We start from the raw sequence: 24,112 nt of genomic DNA, 5'->3' as shown, positions 1-24,112 counted from the left end.
TTCGAAACAAATGAAGTTTTGTTTTACCAGAGACTTGGCCATGTGGTTTTGTCCTCTGTGAAGTCAAGATGATCCAGGCACCTAGCTGAGAAACATTATCCTCTTTGGGATCTAAAAACAGCGTCAACTTTCAGGCAGTTAATCTGTGCCACTAAGTCACACACCATGGGGGAGGGAAATTTTGCAAGGTATACATAAAGAAATAAAATGAGATGAATAAGACCGTTTATACTGCAACAAGAAACCAAACTGCTATAAAAACTGCACTACCTATCAGCTCGAGGAAGTGTGGTTTTAAAGTGCCATATAAATAGCAGCAAAACACTTTATTTTGAGAAATGACATACATATGCAAAGACAAGAAGTACAGAAGACCATGTTTAGTTTCAAATTCATATTTGACAAACAGGTGAAAACAAAAAACAAACTGCAGTGCCATCTTCTGACAGATTAAAAGAGAACGTCGCGGACTCCAGCAGAATGTGCTTCAACAGAGCCTACTTTTTGAGAGCTGGTGTACAATTGAATTTTTAACAAGTGCATACTCACAATTTGGGTTGTGTAATACATAAATTCATAACTGATTGAATGAATATGAATTTCCGTCACTCTCTCTCACAATCTCACACATCATAAGTTACAGCACTCCATCACTGCTGCTCCTAATCATTTAGAAAACACTTGCAATGCTAGTCTGCACTTTTTAATTGACTGTTAATAGTGCCTTCCCTTTTTCTAAGATAAAGTATCTTTACCTTAGTGAGTCAAAGTACATAGTATGTGTCTTTCGCTTCAATCTTAACCAACAAAAGTGTTCGATCTGCAGTTCTTTTCATAGGGTCCATCACCAACAACACTATTTTACACAGAAGCGATTTACTTTGATTTACTTTTGACAGCCAAGACGTCTATCTGCAATGAAAACTCAAGCCACTGCATCTCACCAGGGCTGAACTTGTTATTTCAAAGGTAAGGCCGGAATGGATAAGTGGAAACTATGCAGTTCCTGAGGTTATGTCCTGTCAAACCATTCTAACAGACATAGGCTTAGATATTATGTGATGAAGACTGACGTTTTGTCTTGTAGCTGGACTCAAGTGTTGTAGATTATAAAACATCTAACCCTTACTAGCAGTTAAGTAACCAAGACTCCACTCCTTGACTAAGGCATGCACTGATTACAAAGTGAAATGGAACAAAACAACTGCCTGCTTTTCTGGTGGTCCAATTCTGATCTAACCTCAATGACCAGGTAGCCCACAGCAGGAGAAATCATTCATCTATTTGCTGTGCTTGGTATGTCCAACTGTGGGCCTCAGAAGCACTGGGTGCAAGACAGCAGCCAACCCTCAGCTAGGTGCCTATACATCGGAGGGGGGACTCGATGCGTCCTTCCACACTATCGGACACAGGATCAGTTTAAAGTTGCCACCACCTGTGACACACGGGTCTTTGGAATAAGGGGAGTACATAAAAAAAAAAAACACACTTCAATGACAGTTCCAGGCTGGGACTTAAACATTAAACTCTGGAGACGTGAGTGAGGGAAGGAGCAAAGCTAGAACATAGTTGCAGAAATCTGAAGGCCATGTTGCATAATACATCTGAGTGTTCCTGGTTTTAATAAAATCGCACAAAGCGTCAAACCAAACAGCACAAAAGCAACTGTTCAGCCTGTAAGCATTAAGCACGTGCGAGTCTCTCAAAGCCCAACGTCTTACTTTCTAGGCATATTAATTCTCACATCTGCGTACCAAATCAGATAAGTGGCAAGTACTGTACTTTTCCAAAGTAGTTCCTCAGTGTCAGTGTGGTCCGTCTTCTCCATCTGTCTTGAGATTCATAGTACAACACGTCCACCTACTCACTCATGGCTGCATTGTTGCTGCTTGTATTTTTTTTGAAAACGTAGAATATGAATATCCTCACTTTGATACTCCTCATCCTGCTCTTGTAGTGGAATCTCCTCAATTTCAAACTCTTTTTGCAGGAGCTGTCATACATAAGAAAGAAAAAAAAAAATCAAACTCCAGGTTAAGTTTATGTAATGCAGACGTCTAACTGTAAAAAGGCCGAATGTTTAAAGTATAATCGCCAGGTGAAAGTAGGGCAATGGGATTATTAAAATGTTAGAAGACATTCACCCGAACAAGTACAAAGCCAAAAAGGTCAACTCCTTTGAAGATTCTCTGATTTCTAACAGGCTCAATGCTTTTTACTCCTTGTGTTAAACTGGCAGGAAAAGACAGAAAATGAACAACAATGTTTATCAAAAGACTGCATTGACTTTTCTTAATGGCTCAAATCACTCTCTAAAAATAAATACAACTTTAAAAATATAAGTAAAGAACATATAAATAGGAATAAAAAGAATATACAACCATAATAACAAAAATTGCTCTAATGTCATTTATTCAAAAGGTAAAAAGCGCAAGCCAAACAGAGAAGAACAACATAAAATAAAAAACGTTTTTAAATTTTTTTGGGTATTATTTAAAAAAAAAAAAAAACAAAACCATGTAACATCACTTCTAAAATAATAATGTAAAACAAAACAAGTAAGAAAAATGAATTTAATTATTGCATTATTAATATATTGTAACAAAGGACTTCAGAAAATAATTATTTTCAAAGAAAGAAAACAACAGACTCCAATGCTTTGAAGTATATATTAAATTATGTGAGAAATCCTTGAAAATACTACTGTGCTTGGAGTGAAAAATAATCAGTAAAGATGTGTGTTGTACGAAGAACGCTTTTAGAAATAAGAGCACCATGGTCACTGTAGTCCTCAGTATAACTAAATTCGAAGATGGTGGCAATGCTCCGATTTATCAATACAAAGACTTCACAAAACAAAGCAGGCAAGTTTAAACAAAACGGGATCATACACCCATATGAACTATAAATCCAGAATACATGTTACAAACGTAACTTCAGTATTACATTACGGACAATACTTACGTACAAATAAACCAAGTGATAGGAATATGAAATTAGTGCCAAGGAGAATGAAATATGTAACAATGTGACAGTAATGAAGACCCAAAATAAATGACAGATGAACTTGGTGGTGAATGTACAGAGACCATAATGGTGCTGACCAAAGATGCACAAACAAGACCACATTAAACACGTCATATTTAAAGTTCTTATATGTTCAATTAGGATACGGGTGCTTAATATAGTAATTGTTTTCCTAACCAGTACTGATTTACTGTTTTCACTAGTTGAACGTTTATAATCATCAAGCAGAGGTTAGTAGAGCTGCTCCACTGATATAATATCTTGCATTTAAATCTTGAAAAAAGTCCCTTATCTGTGTGGAGTTTTCACATTCTCTCTGTGCCTATGTGAGTTTGTGTGAGCTTGTGTGTCCCAAAGACATGCCGGGTATGATAATTACGTGAAAGGGCCCCGTGATGGGTTGGCCACCATTTCAGGGCTGTTTTCTGCATTGCACCCAGTGCTGCTAGGATAAGCGCTACCCCTATGACACTGAGCCACATTAAGCAAATTTGAGAGTGCTATGTTATGTCATGTCATATTTCTAAAATGCTACAGGTCCCTAGCCCACCTGCGCAAAGTTTACAATACAATAAAAACACCATCTGGAAGATCACTGCTGTGTGGCAAGTTTCGCACTGCCCCTTGGCACACAGCCATACAACTGCAGCTGCACCAAAGGAATAAGCATTGTGATTAACAGCGCTTTGCTTTCTCACCCCACCCACTATCAGTGATAATTTTAGTTTATTAAACAAAGCAGTACTAGGGTACAAAACAGTCATTTGTTTAACTGCCTTGCCACAACAGGTTAGACAGAAAACATGAGGAAAGTTAAATATTATTGGTTATACAGCACAAACCAGTTTAACCTGTGAACCTCAACTGTCAAGTGTGAGGAGGACAAATGGTTAAGAGAGAGACAGCCTCACAGGCTTTAACATGATAAATATGCTTCTGGAAGGTTAGCATGATTTACCTTTTAGTTCTTTAAAAAGTATTTCTACCGTCAAAGAAGTTTAATTAGCCAAGTGTCCACTCTCCAACTAAGCTTCAGCAGAGTCAGACTGGTGTCTATGGAATCCAAGTCAATGAAAAAAATGAATAAATAAAACAAAACACATCATGAGATCACCCAGTCATTGTTCATGGAAGAATTCAATCCTGAAAGACCAAAGCATGCAGTGAATCTTGCTGCTCTAGTCACATTTGTAGTCAAGGTTACCATGGCTGTTTGGAATTACACAATCTATATTTTACATCTGTTGTAATATAAAGGTGCTATATTGCGCCCGTCCCGGCACAGACTGACCCAGAGGCACGTGTAAAAGCACAAAGACTTTTATTTTTCTTCACCTGTGGGGCACGTTTTCCCCGTGAACCCCACAGGTAATACACAGTCCCACAAGCACTTAACTCCACTCCACTCCACTCAACACAATCCTCTGGTGGCACCACCACTCCTCCATGGCAACCTTGTCCTCTTCCTTCCGATTCTGCCTCCCGAGTAGTGGCTGCAGGCTCTTTTTGTAGCCCTCCCGGAAGTGCTCCAGGTGGTAATTGGCCTAATTAGGCTGCACTTCCGGGTGTGGCTGCATTCCGGCCCACAGAGGCTCGTTAAGCCATGCAGCTCCTCCGAGTGGTGGCCATGGAGCCCAACAGGTCTAAGTCCTGAAGTCCCACACCTGTGACCCTGATGTAACCCAGGAGGGCTGCCACCAAGCGTTCCGGGGTACATAGAGTACATCGCATGGCTGCTCCCCCGAATCCAGTGTTGAAGGGGTGTGGGACCCGGCCGCCCGTCACACTGTATATAACAATAAAAGCCAACAGGCAAAAACGTTCCATGTGCACATGCACCATTTGGGCACCACAACTATACTTCAAGATGTTAGGCAATTTATAATAGAGGTACAGATCAAGTTTTGAGGTAGTAGAATAATTTAATGCTGCATACATTATATTAATCACTTTACAGTTTTTGTGTCACTCTGGCATTAATATGTTAATTTTAAAATAAAGTTTCTCCTTTCACTCCATGATAAAAAGTATTTTTATTTACAGGTTTTTCTGTGATCTCTGTTCTAGCCACACAAAAAGTAACAACATGTTTCACTATTTTCAGAAAAAAAAAAGAACAAAATGTTAAACATTCTCCACCTCTGCTGTGGACAGATTTTATGGTAATGCATCAATTGAACATTTTGCTCTTTCTCATCATGAATATCTCTAATGTAAAACAAAACCTAATTCTACAGAGCCTTTCATATCAGTTGTTACCTATAGCACACAAACATATAATTTAAAGCTAATTTCATATGCCCACTGAGTCAATATTTGGTAAAGGCATGTCTGGAAGATAGTCCCACTGTGCTTCTTTTAGAGTAACAGTTTTAATCTTTTAAGTTGGGTTAGGAACTGTTAGCGAGCTGCAGCTTCTTCTTCATATTCTCTTAATTCAGTATTTAGGCTTTAACTGAAGCACTGCTGAGCAAAAAAACTTTTTAAGCCACTCCAATGTGACTTTTTGGTCACCATCCTATAGAATACTGATCTTCTCCTAAGTCTTGAAGGCTATAAAAGGTTTTTCTCCAAAGTTGCTGTATATGTTATGGCATCATGTTGTTACATAATTAAAACCGAGTTTACCAGGGACTGCTTAACTAACACACATTCTTATGCATTTCACAATTTAATTATGGTTTAGCTGCTTTAAATAATATATTAGTCCGCTTTCTACATAACAGACCACCACAAGCAAGCTTTCTATTATAATAAAAAAATCTTGGGACGTGACTTTTTGAAAGACTTTTTGGAATGAAGTCCCGTGAGATGGTGACTTTTTCCATTAGATTCTTTCAAGGCACGCCCTACTTACAACCATTTTCAAACAAGGCCAAGGTCATCTAGCCTCTCAGTCGTGTGAATGCTTTTGTCAGACACACTTCCTGCGCTCTCAGCTCTTATGAATTTTATCAGGACAATCATTTTATACGTTCTAGACACGTCAACGACTAAGCAAAGAAGAAAGAGCAGGGACAAACATTCATTTTTCATTCCTGCATTCCCGGGAATGAAACTGCTATAATTCCCAGGAAACTGGGAACGGCCAAGCTTGCATATACAGCGTGTACAAGTGTAAAAATCTATCAAGAAATAACAGAGTTACAGTTGAAAATAATTAAGTGGCATGGTTGTTTGGCCCACGGTGTAGTGTTTTACAGATTGATTCAGTCAAGGAGCAGCAGTTGTCAGTCTCCCGGCTCCGACTAAGACTGAGCACAGTGGACTAGGAAGAGTCTGCACTCGGCAGCTCACGAATGCCGGGACAGGGCAGACTTCATTGACGTCTGTTAGACAACAGCTTTGAACAGCAACTTGAAACTGCAATGCGTCAGTCTGTTGCATCCACATTATTTTTGCCAGGAAACTTGCCATCAAAGAATGATGACAAGAAACAGGATGCATCAGTAAAAGCTGAAATGGCGGTGTTTCTGAGCAACGCAAGCATGGGCGTTGTTTAGAACAAGCGTATCAGTATCTGATCAGGTAGATCGCGTTGCATTCAAGAATTTTTTTTTTTAAAGGTACGTCTATCATATATCCTCCCAATGGCATTTGCCACTTGATTGACATACAGGATGACCAGTCTGAGATCTCTTTCCTTCTAACACACTGGTCATCCCACATGCACCCACACAATCAGATTGTGATTCAGACTACGAATGCCATGAATGTAATTACACCGATCTATATGCTGTCAAATAAACAAACCACACGCCGTGGCTTCGCCTCTGACTCCGACGTGCAGTGAGTGTGTACGCCTGAAGAGCCCAGAATTAGGGCGAAACACGTGTCGCATACTCTTTGCATTATCTATACTAATAAAAGGCAAAGCCCTCACTCACTGACTGACTCACTCATCACTAATTCTCCAACTTCCCGTGTAGGTAGAAGGCTGAAATTTGGCAGGTTTATTCCTTACAGCTTACTTACAAAAGTTAAGCAATTCTATGCGTAACGGTTATAACGGTAGACCATGTCTGCCATGTTAAACTTTCTTATTTATGGCCCCATCTTCACGAAATTTGGTAGGCGGCTTCCCTGCGCTAACCGAAGCAGATGTACGTACTTATTTCGGTGGTATGACGCCACTGTCGGCCGCCATATTGAACTTCCTAACGGTCTTTGTTACTTATGGGCCCATCTTCAAGAAATTTGGTACGCGGGTTCCCAACGCTAACTGAATCCTACTTACATACATATATACGTCCATAGCCTGCAGCTCGGTCACTGTGTGAGGCGGCGTTGGGTCCCCCATCCCAACGCCTCCCACATTGTTGGCTGCCTGACTATATAAGGCCGTCCGTCGCTCCGGTCTCTTCAATCCCATTCTTGCTTTGCCACGGTTTTCACGTCTCCCTGCTGATAACTACAGCCTTTTTATTTAATCCACAGCTTCTCCGCTGTTTTATTGTTCATTTATTACAATTATAGTTATTGTGTAGGTATTTTAGACTTACTTTACATTGTTCAGGTACCCATTTCCTTTATTGTTCCAACCGTACCCCCATTAACATGTCTATCGAGGTGACACCATCAGTCAAAGAACTGTCACTTACCGAGTGGTTTCCATGCCCGGAGATGCCACCTGCCTTTTCCTTTTCCATTTTCTTTGTTACATATTGCTCAGCCATATCAGGCTCACTCTTGATATCCGGAGGAACATTCTGTCTTATGTATTGAATGACTGGGACAGGTTCAAGGTGTGGACTGATGACGGTACAGGAGATAATTAGACTACACAGGAGCACTAGAAGAGTGAAATGCTTTAGCCCTTCACCTATGGTTCTGCATGTGAGTTGATGGCTGCCACTGAATTGTTCGGTTGTCACTTTCAAGTGTACTGAAATGGCCAAATATTTTACACCTTTGGACAACCGCCAATGCCTCTTAAACATCTTAGATTCAGAGGTGACGATTTAGGTAGTGGACACTTTGATGTTTATGAATGTTTAAACTCTCAAAAGCTGGATGCTAAGTTATCGATGAAACCAGTTGTATACTTACAACGCTTGACAGATGCCGAATGTCACTTTAAAACAACAAGTCCTGCAAATACTAACGTAATTGAAACAAACCATAAAACTCAAACCAATTATGACAGCAGCAATCCAAGCTGTGAGATTTGAAACAAGATTACTGTTCACATGGCCAACTGTACTTGCATGCTCAAGAGTAAGCTCAGCGCACAGCTTGGTCATATTACAACCGGAGGGCCGAACTCAAAATGTGGTATACAAAGAGATCCTTAACAAATAATTATTGGTATATTTCCCTCAGTTTAAAAAGGTTTACTTTTCTTCTAAATAAAAATTTTAAGGCAGTACTTTGCTAGTTAGAGATAAAGAAACTAAACTCACTCACGGGCAGCTATACGTTGCATTGTCATGATGTAAGTCCAAACACGGAATCAAAATTCAATGTGATCTTGAAGAAAAGTTAATTCCAAATATTGTTTTTACTGAAGTTTTAAAGTAAAAGTGAAAATTATGCAAATGTAACAATTTCTCTTTAAATTGAATATCCAGTTAACCAAACCTGGGGGTTTATATAGTTTATTGTCAAGGTGTCAAAATGACTACCAATATAATATTTCTATGTGTAATTCAAATTTACATTATAATATACTGTTTGTTATTTCAAAAGTCTGTAACACATGCAAAGAATAGGTACCTCTGCTATAGTAAAATAAAAGTGTTTTGCACAAATTTCATGTTAAATATACCTTCAGTAAGTCCCACAGCTGCTTAACCCAGCAACTGATAAATACTACATCAAGAATACAAAGGAACAACAAAAACCAATCAAGGATAATGTTACTATCCTACAAAGACTCCCATATTTCATACAAATTCTGCCAGGTAATGGTCAAAATGCTTTGAGGGTGGGCACAAAACACTCACTTGTTTAAAAGCAGAACATACTTTTCATACTTTTTATTAAAGCAGTGCTATACAAGTATATAAAATGCCACAAGATGTAGTTAGAATTATGCTGCTCTGATCTCTTCCAATGCCTCTTTCATATGGCACATGTGGTTTGACTATGTACTTGAATTAATGTTTTTAATATTTACTAATTAGTCAATGTAATTTGACACTAAAACATCCAGCATTTACTATAAATCACAATTCACCTTTTAAAGTGTTTGTACAAAAATATTAACAGTATATCATTCAGATATTCCACAAAATGATATTATGGATTTACTTACTGACAGACTAGCTGAATTGAAGTAAAATCACAATCAAGCTAAAATACAAAGAAAGCTTCAAAGCTGTTGAGAGTACGGAGCAGTGATCATTAGGCAAATGTGAATCTGAAAAGTACAATCAGCTATGAGTTAATTGCAAATATATTGAAAAATGGCATTTAAGGCTTTGTATTGCTAGATCAGTTAATGTTTCTTCCTGTTAATCATAAAGTGAAAATGATTAGATATTGTTGATATGGCCGATGTGTCACGCACAAAGCAGTCTGATTCACATGCTTCAGCACAGGACAACGGCATCAAATGTAGTTTTTGATGTCTGATGTCATTTTCTATATTTCCTTCCTCTCTGCAATTAGAATGTGATATCGCAAGAAACAAACATATATCTTCCCACATAACATTCTGACCTCAGGCAACCATCAGGAAATAACCTGATCTCCATTTCATTAGTTACAGGGTGGAACAAAACATGGACTGTAGCATTGTGAGGACTACAGAATTGTTCTACTACAATAAACATTAATAAAATTAATCCGTTGTTTAACTTTGTATATCCAGATTTGCTTTTATCTTTAACTTTGCAGACGTATTTACACTAGGAGATCCACCAGTGGTTGTCCATATGCTGTTATAAAGGAATTTTAAACTTGTGTATTTTTTGTTGTAAACCATTTATGATTTTTACCCAATGAAGTATGTTGCTTTATCTTTTTGGATACTGCAATTTCATTTTGAAACTGTCCAGAGACGTTTGGGACACTGCTGTTTTCCCCTTGGTTTTTAGAATAAGATCCAAGGCCAATGTACTCATTCAGAATCTAACAGCATATGCAGCTTTAGAGGATGTATGAGAATGTACTGTTATTAAACTAATTAGGAAAAAGTAAAACTCACTACTTATTCTAAAAACTGTTATTTGGCCAGATAAAATGATATTATGTTTAGTTCAACCTCTGACTCATTACAGACCTGTATTTATTACAAATGATGGTAATAATTGTCTTTAAACACTTAAATAAACTACAAAGATACATTATATTGTTTTGAGTTACACACTTCTATATCAAGCACTATACGTTTATAAAAAATTATTGCAATCAGAAAATTAAGATTTTGAGCAAGTTGCAAACTATATTCAAATTTAAGCATGTGTAATCAGTGATATATCAATTTTACAAAAATGTCAATAAATAACTTGGATCATTTCTCATTGAACAAATGACTATAAAATTACAATACAGAGCACAGGTAAACTGTGTCTAGTTCAAAACAAACCTACTAACAGGTACTGGCAATCAAGCGAAGACTTGCTGTTTCATTTCCTATTTGGAAGGCACCTTTGCTGGCCTCCAAATTCAAACACAAACTATCCCCAAATGAGAAATGGCAGCCAGTCAATGGTCGAGATTGTTAATGAGCTTTTAAGCCTACTCATGAAATGCTTCACTTAATACCACAACATTTGTACTTAGTAAAGCTAAATCATCTGATATTACAGGGCTGGCACAAATGTCTAGGAGACAGGATTCATCATCATTGGATATATTTCCTGTCTTTGGTTTGAAATTTCTGTTAGCAAAAGTTTAAATTTGTGAGATAAGACGTTTACTTTTGAGACTATTGTTTTCTGACTATGTTTCTGGTTCTTGTTTTTTAACTATTCTCTCCTTTTTATTCGGTTATCTTTACTAAATAAACATGTTCATTTTGTTGTTTTTTAGCTTATACAATTTTATTGCACTCTGTTTTTTCACTTATAAATTTGAGGTGAAGAATCTTGTGTTCAGGAAGCAGGATTATCTTATTAGCAGTCCTAAAATTATCTGTTTCATTGTTCTATTCAGGAAAACATTTGTATCCGACATTACATATACCCTACTGTTTCTTTTTTTTCCTAAGACTCTGTGAAGCGCCATGAGCACGGGAAAGGCGCTATATAAATAAAATGTATTATTATTATTATTATTAAAAGGCTGTATATTTTCATTTAAAAAAACCCAATTACAATATGTACCTGAAAGCATTACTTAACTTGATTTTTTTCTTCCCTTGAAATTAACCTTGAACTTGGCAGTGTTCAGATTTTGCTTTTAGTATTCCATAATTCTAGATATTAGCACAAGTTATAAGTAAAATGTAGACGTTCCCTTTTCATATAAATAAATCACTACAACAAACTGCTAAAAGAAGCTGGTTGAACATGATCTGTGTAGTAGACACTACCCTTTGTGTTGTGATGCGTATGTGTACTCACCTTTTTGTAAATCAGATAAACCAAGTGGCACAGAAGTGCACTACAGTTACTAAATCAAACAAATCTGCAAGTGATTAGCAAAAATGAGGCATTGCTTAGGTGCGGTCTTTTTTTTTTGGTTTTGTATATATTCTTTTGTCTGAATTTCTGACGAAGTCCACTTTTCCTTTGCGATAAGTCTTCTAGCAGTGTAATAAAATATAAAGCAATACTGCCGTTCTTATCCTAAAGTGCATCATGCTAACCTTAAGTGTAGATTTTAAATTATGACATATACTTATGACTTTAGAACTGTACAGACCAGCAAAGGAAGTTGAGAAAAGAGAGCCATAGAAGTGTTTTGCAAAGGTTTAAGAGATTCTCCAGCATCATTTCCGTTCTAACAATGAAGAGAAGAAAATTAACTCCAATAGGAAATAAAAAATCTCTCTTCAATACTTGAATCAATATTCTGCAAAGTATTGGCATCCTGTCCAGGGCTGGTCCACACCTTACACCCAATGTTGCCAGGACACTCCCTGGCCTCCCACAGCCCTCAACTGGATTCAGAGGTTTGATGAACATTATATTATTATTTTAATCAATGTAGTCTGCTTGCGTTTCTTGTAGCTAATAAGATATGTTTTGCTTTCTTTGTTTTACATATTGTATGACTGATAATACATATATAAATAAGAAAGTTTAAACATATTAAAAGTAATATAAATTAAACGCAAAGTCTGATTTTAGAATACAAAGCTGGCCAGTAAAAAACACTGAACCCATTCTACGTGCTAGTAGTGAAAAATACAGGTTTTAATCGCACAGATTATAATATTTTAGAATGGAAAGAAAAAAAAATTTTTTTGAAAGCTGTCTCATAGATTTTGTACCCTTTTGAGCCAAACTTCTCACTCCTAGCTGATATGAAATGTTTGCGAAGTGCAAGGCCAGAGGCATTATTATCACTTTTTACATACATTAAGCCATCGTGTTTGGGAATGAGATACATGGTTATAGAGAGGGTGTGGGAATGTTGCGCTAGACTTGCATATCAACCCTTGATGAACAGAGGACATTTCTTTTGCTGCCTAGAGGTGATAAATGCATGGCGTTTATAATTCTGTTATTTACATAATGTCTTCTTTTTCCCCTCTAAGCAACTACTGAGACACAAATAACTTATTATGGGTTACTTAAACGAGTTAGTATTAATTAATACAAAAGAAAGGAATTAGAAAGATCAAACATTTAAACATTTCTAAGACTGATAAAGAAACTTGATTTTGTGGCAACTAAAATGTGTCTCTATAACAAAGTACTGATCAATATTAAACTTCTCCAACTGAAACCAATGCTCACCTCAAAGAATTTCTTTTCTACAACAGGGTTGTTGCCCATTGTCCTTTGCTCATAGCAGCAGAAGATGTGGGTATTATCTCCAGAGAGTTCGTTCAGTGTCTTGATAAGAGGCTGTAGTGACTGAAGGAGACAGAGCAAAAGACAAAAAACAAACAAAAACTGTTTACGTCTCTGTGACACTGCTAGACCACCAAGTAAAGTAACATGCTAAAATGACTGAAGCTTATTACCGCCAATCAAAACAAATTTGTAAGGGATTATTTCTCAATAATGATTGCCTGCTGTGCTCAGTAAGATCGTGCATGCACATGCTCTGTAGTCTAGTGACAGCTAGCGAAGGAGAAGTTAAGCACATGTGTAGCATGCAATCAATTGAGAAGGACTGGACACTTGTTACAGGTATACATTTCATTTTAAATGTCCCTAAAGGTAAATATAATGGTGGGCAGTATTTCAGTCCTTTAGTGGCACAATCGTACGGCCATTCAAAAATGAGTGTGCTATGTGCAATCCATTAACAAAAACCCTAAATAAAGTATTGGTTTAGATTTACTCCAGCTGTTTGATAAAGATATTTTGAATTGTATTTAAGCCTTAAATTTTGGGGGACTCAGATTGGAAATCCAAATAGGAAATTATGTTATTTGCTTCACAGCACATGAACAACTAAGCTTTTTTTGTTAATTAAAAAGAACTACGGACACATTTTCAGTATCCAGTGTTAAACTTCAGCACAGTCACTGGTATTAATCAATCCACAACTGCACTGGGAGAACATACAAACTCCATGTAGGCCCTGGCACCACAAGTAATCTTACAGAGAGTAGAAGACATAAGTACTTTTTACCTTTTCATAGTAAATGCAATCAGCCATCAAAACGTAATCAGGAGGAGGCAAGAATTCACTCACATCTTCACCCCTTAAATGAAAAATAAAAATGCATTAATTTGGGCTTTGCAGAAACTTCATGGTCACACACACTAACCTGAGGCGTGCACCATAGGAAGAATAATGTGCTGTCTGAAGGTAACAAAGTTAGTTCTAAATGGTGCCACTGGAAGCCAAACTCTGAAGTGGCATCCATGTGAAGCTCATATTTTCCACAGTATGTGGAGCAGCATAATTCACCATTAAGGACACCCAAATATACTTCAGTGATTAAAGCTTACTCACAAGCATACAGTATTTTAGGCTTTTACACTGTACAAACAAAACTGCCCGCTAGGTTTAGCTGTATGAGAGATACACTGTAAAGCCAGAAGCGTGTGGACACCCCTACAGATTATCGAGTTCAGGGTGTTTTGGTCACACACTTTGTGATTTTTATTAAGCACATAGCCATTCAGTCTTTATTGACAGACTGTGGTGGTAGAAAGGCCCATATCGAACAGCTCAGAGACTTTAAATGTGGCACTATCATAGGATGATAGCTTTGGTACAAGTCTGTATATTTCTGTTCCGGGTCAATTGTAACAGCTATTATCGTGAAGTGTCTAGTTCGGCCATAGAGTGGCACCCCAATCTCTGAAGAACACAGTGCATAAAAATAGCCTATTCTGTGTTGCAACACTCACATCTGAGTTCTAAACTGCCTCTGGAAGCAACATCAGCACAGGAACGGTGTATCACTAGCTTCATGAAATGGGTTTACATGGCCGGGCAGCTGTACACAAACCTAAGATTACTATGTGCAACGCCAAGAGTCTGCTGGAGTCATGTAGACCATGCAACCATTGAACTCTGGAATGATGAATGAATCATGCTTCACTATCTGGAGGTCTGATAGATGAATCTGGGTTTGGAGGATGCCAGCACAATACTGCCTTCTGGCCTGCATAGCACCTACTATAAAGTTAAGTGGAGGAGGGGTAATGGTCTCAATCTGTTTTGAAGGGTTTGGACTGTAATGGTCTCGATCTGTTTTTAAGGGTTTGGACTGTAATGGTCTCGATCTGTTTTTAAGGGTTTGGACTGTAATGGTCTCAATCTGTTTTGGAGGGTTTGGGCTGTAATGGTCTCGATCTGTTTTTAAGGGTTTGGACTGTAATGGTCTCAATCTGTTTTTAAGGGTTTGGACTGTAATGGTCTCAATCTGTTTTGAAGGGTTTGGACTGCAATGGTCTCAATCTGTTTTGAAGGGTTTGTGGAAGGCCCCTTTCTGCTCCAGGATGGCAGTGGCCTATAAACAAAGCCAAGTACATAAAGACAGTTTGATGAGTTTAGTGAAGGAACCTGAGTGGTCTGCAAAGCCCACAAACCCCAACCATATTAAATTGGGAACACAGATTGTGAGCCAGGTCTTCTCATCCAACATCAGTATCTGACCTCACACATGCTCTTTTGGTGGAATGTGCACGATTTCCCAAAGATATGCTCCAAAATCCTCTGGAAAGTCCTGAAGAAATGGGGGGCAACTACATATTAATGGCAATGGTTATGAAATGGGATGTTCTACAAGCTCATATAGGTGTGATGGCCAGGTGTCCACAAACCTTTGGCCATAGAGTGTAGCTGTAACCTCTTATCTCTTACCATTCAAAGTGTAGCTGCGTCCTTTCCAGGTTCCCAAAGTCAAGCAGCTACTGAGTTGGGAAGGCACAGATCCAGCATGAGTTAAACCCATAACAAAAGAAGTTTCTCAGTCCAATAAAGTTTGTTTTAAAAATGTTTAGTGAAAATTTTAAAAAAGGAACAAATCACAATAATTCAGAAAAAAACGAATTACCCAATCAGAATTAAAGGCAAACAGGGAAAAGAAAGTTTCTTCTCTGTTTCATTACAATCTTATCTTTCTCCTGTTAAACTTCAGTTAGTTTCCACAATTAAAAGCCGTTTCTTTTCTATGACAAACTTGTCTTCAATTTAGTACGTCAGTATTTTAGTTACGTTCAGTTGTTTAATACAGTTTAAAATTGTTTGCATTCCATGCCTTACCAAACTGCAAGGCAGATCACAAACTAAACTAGTCTGTAGTCAGAATGACAAGAAATAATTTGAATATTCCATTTTAAATTTAGCTTGAGGGGATAATAATTGACCCTCCCATTGACTATGCACTAATATAGCCAAACAATTTAACACAACTAGGAAAATACTTATCATAACGTACCTAACAAATGGCACTTACACAAACAATGTTTAGAAAAGTCACCAAAAGTTATATCTAGTGGTCAAAATGACATAACAGTTAAATGCAGTGGCAACTTAATATCATCCATTTAAATAATAAAAGCCAAGAGGTACAAACCATTTTAGTACCTTTGCTTTGATGGTCCCAGTGACAAGGTGCTGATTCTCCATTATGTTAAGCTGAAGCAAATCCTGCAGTTCGTCCAGATCAGTCACGGTCACAAATGCACTAAGTGGCAGGAAGTGAAGACAAAACAAAATGCTAAACAAGCACAATATTCTGTTCTATAATGGCCTTGGATAGGCCTTGGCTAGTATTATTATGTAAAATGAATCAAAACAATAATCAAAGAATGTAAAGTATGTACACTTCCTATAAACACTTGTATAGAAAATGTTAATGAAATAGTTTATACCGCTGTTTTATTTTTCTTGGGTAAAATGAATATGTAGCATAGAACTTTCTACCATATAAAAAAAAAGATTTTAACATTTACTTCACATGCTGATAGGCAGAAAATTCAGATCCAGCCTTATTTACACCCACGTTACTTTTCGTGCTTTAAGATGTCAAGGTATCTAACTACAGGTTTTAGATTTTGGAAAACATTAATTAAAATAGACACAGTCCTATCATTCTTCTGTAAATTCAACACCACACAACCTCTGCTCCTTAGAGACAAGCTGACAGAGATGGGAGTAGACTCACACCTGGTGGCATGGATTGTGGACTATCTTACAGACAGACCTCAGTATGTGCGTCTTGGGAACTGCAGGTCTGACATTGTGTTCAGCAATACAGGGGCGCCGCAGGGGACTGCACTTTCTCTGGTCCTGTTCAATCTATATACATCAGACTTCCAATACGACTCGGAGTCCTGCCACGTGCAAAAGTTCGCTGATGACACTGCTATTGTGGGCTGCATCAGGAGTGGGCAGGAGGAGGAGTACAGAAAGTTAATCAATGATGCGACTCAAACCACTTACACCTTAACACCAGCAAGACCAAGGAGCTAGTGGTGGATTTTAGGAGGCCCACGCCCTTCATGGACCCTGTGATCATCAGATGTGACTGTGTGCAGAAGGTGCAGACCTATAAATACTTGGGGGTGCAGCTGGATGATAAATTGGACTGGACTGCCAATACTGATGCTCTATGTAAGAAAGGTCAGAGCAGACTATACTTTCTTAGAAGGTTGGCGTCCTTCAACATCTGCAATAAGATGCTGCAGATGTTCTACCAGACGGTTGTGGCGAGTGCCCTCTTCTTCGCGGCGGTGTGCTGGGGAGGCAGCATAAAGAAGTAGGACCCCTCACACCTGGACAAACTTGTTAAGAAGGCAGGCTGTATTGTAGGAGTAAAGTTGGACAGTTTAACATCTGTGGCAGAGCGACGGGCATTAAGCAAACTCCTGTCAATCATGAAGAATCTACTGCATCCACTGAACAGTGTCATCTCCAGGCAGAGGAGTAGCTTCAGTGACAGACTTTTGTCACTGTCCTGCTCCACTGACAGACTGAGGAGATCGTTCCTCAACCCCGCACTATGCGATTCTTCAATTCCACCCGGGGGAGTAAATGCTAACAATACTCAAAGTTATTGTCTGTTTTTACATGCATTTTTATTTCTATTTAATTTAATATTGTTTTTTTTGTATCAGTATACTGCTGCTGGATTATATGAATTTCCCCTTGGGATTAATAAAGTATCTATCTATCTAAATTTTAAAATTACATTTTTGTATCATTCAGCTATTGTCCAAAAATAGATACATCAAGGGACTTGCTGGGGAAAACAGCTTAATTTAGGATATGAAGCAGCTTGTAATGTAACATAAACAGCAGTCTTCCCGAGATGGAACTTGATTCCGTTAAAGTAAACTAAATGTGAATTTGCGTGCAACTCACTTCCTTCAGGGCATAACATCTGTTGTTTTTTATGCTGTACATTTAATTTTAAAACTTTGGTAAATTAAGACACTGTTCTTCCCCTGGTTCCATATTAAAAAATACCTAGTTTGAATTCAAATATATTCCAGAGAATTTTAAAAACACTGCGTTTTATTGTGATTTAAGCAATTCTTATCAAGCTAAAATATCCCTCAACAACAATACAATGTATTTTCATTTTTTTGTTTTTTATTAGTTGGGGTGATTTGGGGTAGAATTTATGTAATCATTCCTCCACGGTCTTACAGACGCATTAGCCAAATATATAAACAGACAATGCGCATTTGATCTCCGATAGGAAACTAATAAAAAGAAAACACATTCGTGCTGCAGTCGTCCTTTCTTTAACCAGTCAACTCAGTTGAGGGACACAGAGGACCAGTGCCAGTCTGAGCCTAAAACAGGAACCAAACCTGGCAGGGGCGCCCATCACTGTGCTCAATCAGGCACGCACTTCAAGAGCATAACATTTTACATCATGATAAAAATAACACGCTGCACCCGGATTTGTATGTGGACAACATAAAACTTTAAAAAATGCGTGGATATTTTTCTTTTTAGTCATTACGACAAATTGTTTTCATTAACTATGTTCGTCTGTTTTTAGCATACGTTGAAATGGCAGAGAATAAAAGATTTAATTCATCCACCCATTTTCCAACACCTCTTATCCTGATTCGGGTCGCGAGGAAGCTGGAGCCCATCCCAGCAAGTATTGCGCACAAGGCAGGAACGATCCCAGTGCGCCCACCCTAAAGCCACAATCCGACGCCCGTAGATGTTGCTGTTATCAGTAGCAGCAGCACACTCACCGTCGTCCAATCCCCGCACTGCAATTAAATTCTAGGCTCACATACTAGTCGTTGAAAATAGCTTAGTTATCCAGAAAAGCAGTCGGAGGACAAATAAATGACCATGTGTCTCACTCACCCCAGCGTGGCGGCCATCAGTCCGACTACTGCGGTACCCGAACCCAGCTCAAGCACCGTCCTGCCTGGCCACGTCGGCCGCATACGATCCGTTTCTAGGTACTTGGACAGAACTATGGCCGCGTCCCACACCACACAGCCCACATCACCAGTGCTGCACTGTTTTAGGCTTAGAGGAGGACCTTGTCTTCTTGGTATTTCTCTGACAAAGTACTCCACAACCGGCACGGAAGCAGCCATTTTACAAGTTGGCACTAGCGGAAGCAGTGTCAAGCGTTAACTACTGCAGCACTCCACATTTTTTATTGCTGTGTGTCAACAGAGGGCGCTATAAGATACATTTTTGCATTTGCTTTGCTATTAACTGTCATACTCTTCGTGACTTTATCCATCAAATTTTACTTTATGTTCTTCATAAAAGGTTTCATCGAGTCCCCCATGCAGGCCGGGTGCACATTAATTTTATTTCTAATCATACTACATACGGTCCCCTCTAAAAGTACTGGAATAGCAAAGCCAATTCATTTGTTTGTACTGTGCTCGGAAGATATTGGTGTGTGAAATCGAAAGATGAATAGGAGAAGAGAGATCAGAGTTTCATCTTTTATTCTATGGTATTTACAGCTAGATATGTTAAAAAGAACATAGCAGGGCACATTTGGTATCAAACCACCCAGTTTTTTCAAAACTATTGGAACATGACAAGCTGACAGATGGTTCTTGTTACCCAGTTGTGTCATATAAGATTGCTTGTAGCCATGGACATCTACTCTCAGTTTGAAAGGGGGCACTTGTCGTTATGAAAGGCAGACCAACATGAAGACCAGAGAGCTGTCTATAGGAGAAAAGCATACCATTCTGAAGCTGAGACGTGGGGAGCGGGGGGTATTGGGGGCCCATCAGTGATATTTCAAGAACATTGGGCATAGCCAGTACATCATCTTGGAATGTCCTGAAAAGGAAGGAAACCACTGGTGTACTGAGCAACAGGCATCTAACCAGACAAATGGTGAGAGCAGTAAAGACAAAACTCCAAAATACCAGTCAGAAACATCCAAACCATCTTTCAAGAGTAGGGGTGGAAATATAACAGTCCACTGTTCAAAGGAGACTTAGAGAACAACAATAGAGAGGCCATACTGCAAGATGCAAACCACTCATCAGCAGTACAAATCAGAAAGCCAGACTGGAATTTGCAAAAAAAAGTATAGAGATGAGCCACAACAGTTTTGGAACAAACTTTTATTGACTGATGAGACAAAGATTAACCTCTACTGAAATGTCTGAAAGCCCAAGCATGGAAGAGGTTGTGTCATGGCTTGGGCTTGCATGGCTGCTTCTGGAACAGGCTCAATCATTTTTATTGATGGTGTAACTCATGCTGGCAGTAGTAGAATGAACTCAGAAGTCTACAGAAATATATTGTCTGCCAATTTACAGAGCAATGCATCCAAACTAATTGGGAGGAACTTTATTATACATCAAGACAATGATCCAAAACACACTGCCACCTCAACAAAGGACTTCATCTATTGGGGAATGGAAGGCTTTGGACGGGCCAAGTCCATCCCCAACCCAAATGAACATGCATTTCACCACCTAAACAGAAGACTGAATGAAGAAACCCCACAAAACAGACAACAGCTAAAAGATGCTATGACAAAAGCCTGGAAAGGCAACACCAATGAAGAAACAAGAAAGGTGGTGCAACCTGTGGTTCTTAGGTTTGATAAAGGTATTGCAAGCAAGGGATAGGCAACCAAATATTAAGTATTTTTGACTAATTTAATTGAAAACATTTTGTTTCAGTACTTTTGCTCACTTGAAAAATTGGGTGGTTTGATACAAAATGTGCTATATTCTGTGTTGTTTAGCATATCTGGATATAAATACTGGGAAATAAAAGCTGAAACTCTGATCTCTCTTCTCATATTCATCTTTTGATCTCACATACAAATGTCTTCAGTGAACATCAAAAAGAAATTAATTGGCCTTGCTGTTCTAATACTTTTGAAGGAGACTAAAGCACATTTTTTAAAATGTGAAATAAAAGGGTGCTATGCTAAAGTTGTATAATCATTTATGTTAATGTGTGGATTTGGGTCTCCACATTACAAAAATGTGTATGGAATTATTCATACAGTACTTCGATGTAAATTATGCTTGAGTAATACCGCAGGTATTAAATTCATTAAATTATATAATATTATGTACACAAAAGTGTGGACTAAAGCAAACAGGATAGTAGAAAAATGGACATCTTAAATAATATTTTATTTGAAACTAAATACATTGACTCAAATGAACATTAGGACAAGCTAGGCAAGGACAGGCCATTTAGCCCAACAAAACTCACCAGGCCTATCCACTTAACTCTTGTAAGAAAACTTCAAGTCGAATTTTGAAAGTCCCTAAAATCTTTCTGTCTACCACACTACTTGGTCGCTTATTCCAAGTGTCTATGGTTCTATGTGTACAGCAAAACGTCCTAATGTTTGTGCGAAATTTACCCTTAACAAGTTTCCAACTGTGTCCCCATGTTCTTGATGAACTCATTTTAAAATAACAGTCGTGATCCACTGGACTGATTCCCTTCCTAATTTTAAACACTTCAATCGTGTCTCCTCTTACTCTTCTGAAGTAAACAAGCTGCATGTCTAAGTGGATTAGTACAAGGGTCAACCTTTACAGATATAGGTGTGTGTGTGTGTGTATATATAGTGTATAGAAGGGTGCAACATTTCAAAGCGGTGAGTGATAGTGTGAGGAACCTTATCAGAATTAGGTAGTGCTAAAAGCAGCGTCTCTAAGGGGTCAGCTGCTGTTTTTAACAAATTTAAATGATTTGGATTTGGATAGGAATATAAACAACGATTGGGTTAAATTTGAAGATGATACCAAGTTAGGTGAATTGACAGGTAATTTACAATCCTTGGAATCATTACAGAGGGTCTTGAACAGCATACAAGCTTGATTTGTGACAGATTGCATTTAAGTTAAGCAAATATAAAGCATTACACGTTGGAAGTAAAAATGTTAGATTTGACTACACAATGGGGGGGTCTGAAAATTGAAAGTACACCTTATGAGAAGCATTTAGAAGTCATACTGGAATTGTCAAATTCCACACATCATTCAGAAGCCATTAAGAAGTTTAACAGAATGTTACATTATATAGCATATTGTTTTGTACAGTACAGGTCCAAGGAGGTTATGCTAAAATTTTATAACACACACTGTGCACAGTTTTGGTCTCCAGGCTGCAAAATGGACATAGCAGCACTGGAAAAAGTCCAGAGAAGAGAAACTAAACTGATTCCAGGGTTACAGAGGATGAACTATCAGGAAAGATTAAAGGAAAGTTATAAGGAAAAACTGAAGGAGTTGGACCTAAGCAAACAAAGATTAAGAGGTGACGTGATCAAAGTGTTTAAATTTATGAAGGCCATTAGTACAGTGGATCAAGACTGTTACTTTAAAATGAGTTCAGTAAGAACACAGGGACACAGTTGGATATTTGTTAAATGTAAAGTTTGTGCAAACATTAGTAAGTTTGTCTCCACAGAGAGAACCAGAACCACAGACACATGGAATAAATGGCCAAGTAGTATGGTGGACAGTAGGACTCTAGGGACCTACAAAACTCAACTTGATGTTGTGTTGGATGAAATAGGTGGATGGGATCGGCAAGCTTTTTTGGACTGATTGGCCTGTTCTCGTCAAATGTTGTTCTTATGTGTGTGTTTGTGGGTATTCATTTGTTTTCCTTCATCATTAAGTATATACTCTGGTAGGGCAAACAAGTGGGCAGAAATCTTAATATACAATATTTTCTAGTGTGTATATATGTGTGCCCCCATGTATGCAACATTTATATTTAAATAAACTATATCTCAAAAAGTACTTGTGGAAAATGTTTGTTAATTAATAGTAACATGACTAAATGGAACAGACTAGAAAAATCCTGGTTAAATTAAACAATTTCTGCAGCTGTTATTATTAATAATAATAATTATTCTTTACATTTATATAGCACTTTTCTGTCCAGGCAGAGAGGACTCAGGATGCAAACCCATGATCTCCTTACTGCGAGGCAGCAGCAGTAACACTGAGCCGCCTGCCTGGGCTGGAAATAGGCCAACTGTTTTTGGAGGATACATACTGGACTAAACTGGACCACAAACAATAGGCCAGGAGGCTGTAACAAGACAAATTCAAAGCAACTTGATTGAGGAAGATAGGCCAAATGTTTCTGAAGTTATCGCTGTATATCTGTTTGGGCATCCAGGGTGGACAGCTAGGAAACTGCTTGTTATAAAATGTTCCATTTTTGCACAAATTGCATGAAGTCATCCAGAAGTCATGCAAGAGCTGTGCAAAACAAGAAACACACAATTTTCTGATCAAAACCTGTCATTTTTAAACATGCACATTAGTTTCATTTTCCACAGACACACCATGCTAAAATCAACCTTTCTTGATGTTTTGAATATCATAGAATCAGATTCTTAACTCAGTAGTACATTTTTGACCCCATCACCAAACTTCCATTTACATGGAAGAAAAAAGTTTCTAAAACAAAAGTTTGACTTGACTTATTCCCATGGCACATTTCAAATCTAGTTGAATATAACATGTCATAACTATTGTGGACTGAATAGCCTGTTCATATCAAAAAATGTTCTTACATGATAATATTTCCGTCTTTTTAAGGCAATTTTGTTGTTGCTATATTTGGTCAGTTAGTAAATTTTCTGCAATTTACCCCATGTACTGCAGCATTTCTTCTGTGAACTTCAATTTTTTTTCTACATTCCTAAAGACATGTGGGTTCTGTTTAATAGGCCCAGTGTAGGTTTGTGTGTGAGTTTGCCCTATGAAAGCCTGGCATGCTATACAGGTTCAATTCCCACCTTAAGGTGCATATGTACAGTCAGGATGGGCTCCAGCTTCCCACAAAACTGACAAGTGTGTTAGAAAATAGATACATGAATGGCTTTGTCACATAAAGAATATAACATCTATGTAATCTTACTATAAAAAGCTATACTTAAAAATTACTCTAATGAAATTCTTAACAATGGCTCTCCAACGTTATAAAACTGAAGAAAAACAGAGTCACAGTTGAAACTATTCAATAAACAAGGTGTGGTTAACATGACACATTTATAAATTCAGTCATGATTAATGAAAAGGTGCTGCATGTGTGGATTACTTTGTTGAAA

At 38.0% G+C, this 24,112-nt stretch overlaps 1 protein-coding gene across 1 annotated transcript; it reads right to left on the bottom strand.

The window, feature by feature from the left end:
- Window positions 1–311: 311 nt before the first annotated feature.
- vcpkmt (valosin containing protein lysine (K) methyltransferase) lies at window positions 312–19,158 on the bottom strand. The gene is made up of 5 exons (XM_039741792.1): window positions 18,889–19,158; window positions 16,127–16,237; window positions 13,726–13,798; window positions 12,879–12,998; window positions 312–1,993 (listed from the first exon to the last, which is right to left on the bottom strand). Exons 1-5 carry the CDS (start codon window positions 19,125–19,127, stop codon window positions 1,865–1,867), a joined length of 672 nt encoding a protein of 223 aa, XP_039597726.1. The 5' UTR covers window positions 19,128–19,158; the 3' UTR covers window positions 312–1,864.
- Window positions 19,159–24,112: the final 4,954 nt, after the last annotated feature.

This window comes from Polypterus senegalus, chromosome 18 (assembly GCF_016835505.1).
Source record: "Polypterus senegalus isolate Bchr_013 chromosome 18, ASM1683550v1, whole genome shotgun sequence".
Classification (NCBI taxonomy): domain Eukaryota; kingdom Metazoa; phylum Chordata; class Cladistia; order Polypteriformes; family Polypteridae; genus Polypterus; species Polypterus senegalus.
Note: the sequence above shows the minus strand (reverse complement) of the source record. Positions and strands in the feature narration are given on the sequence as shown.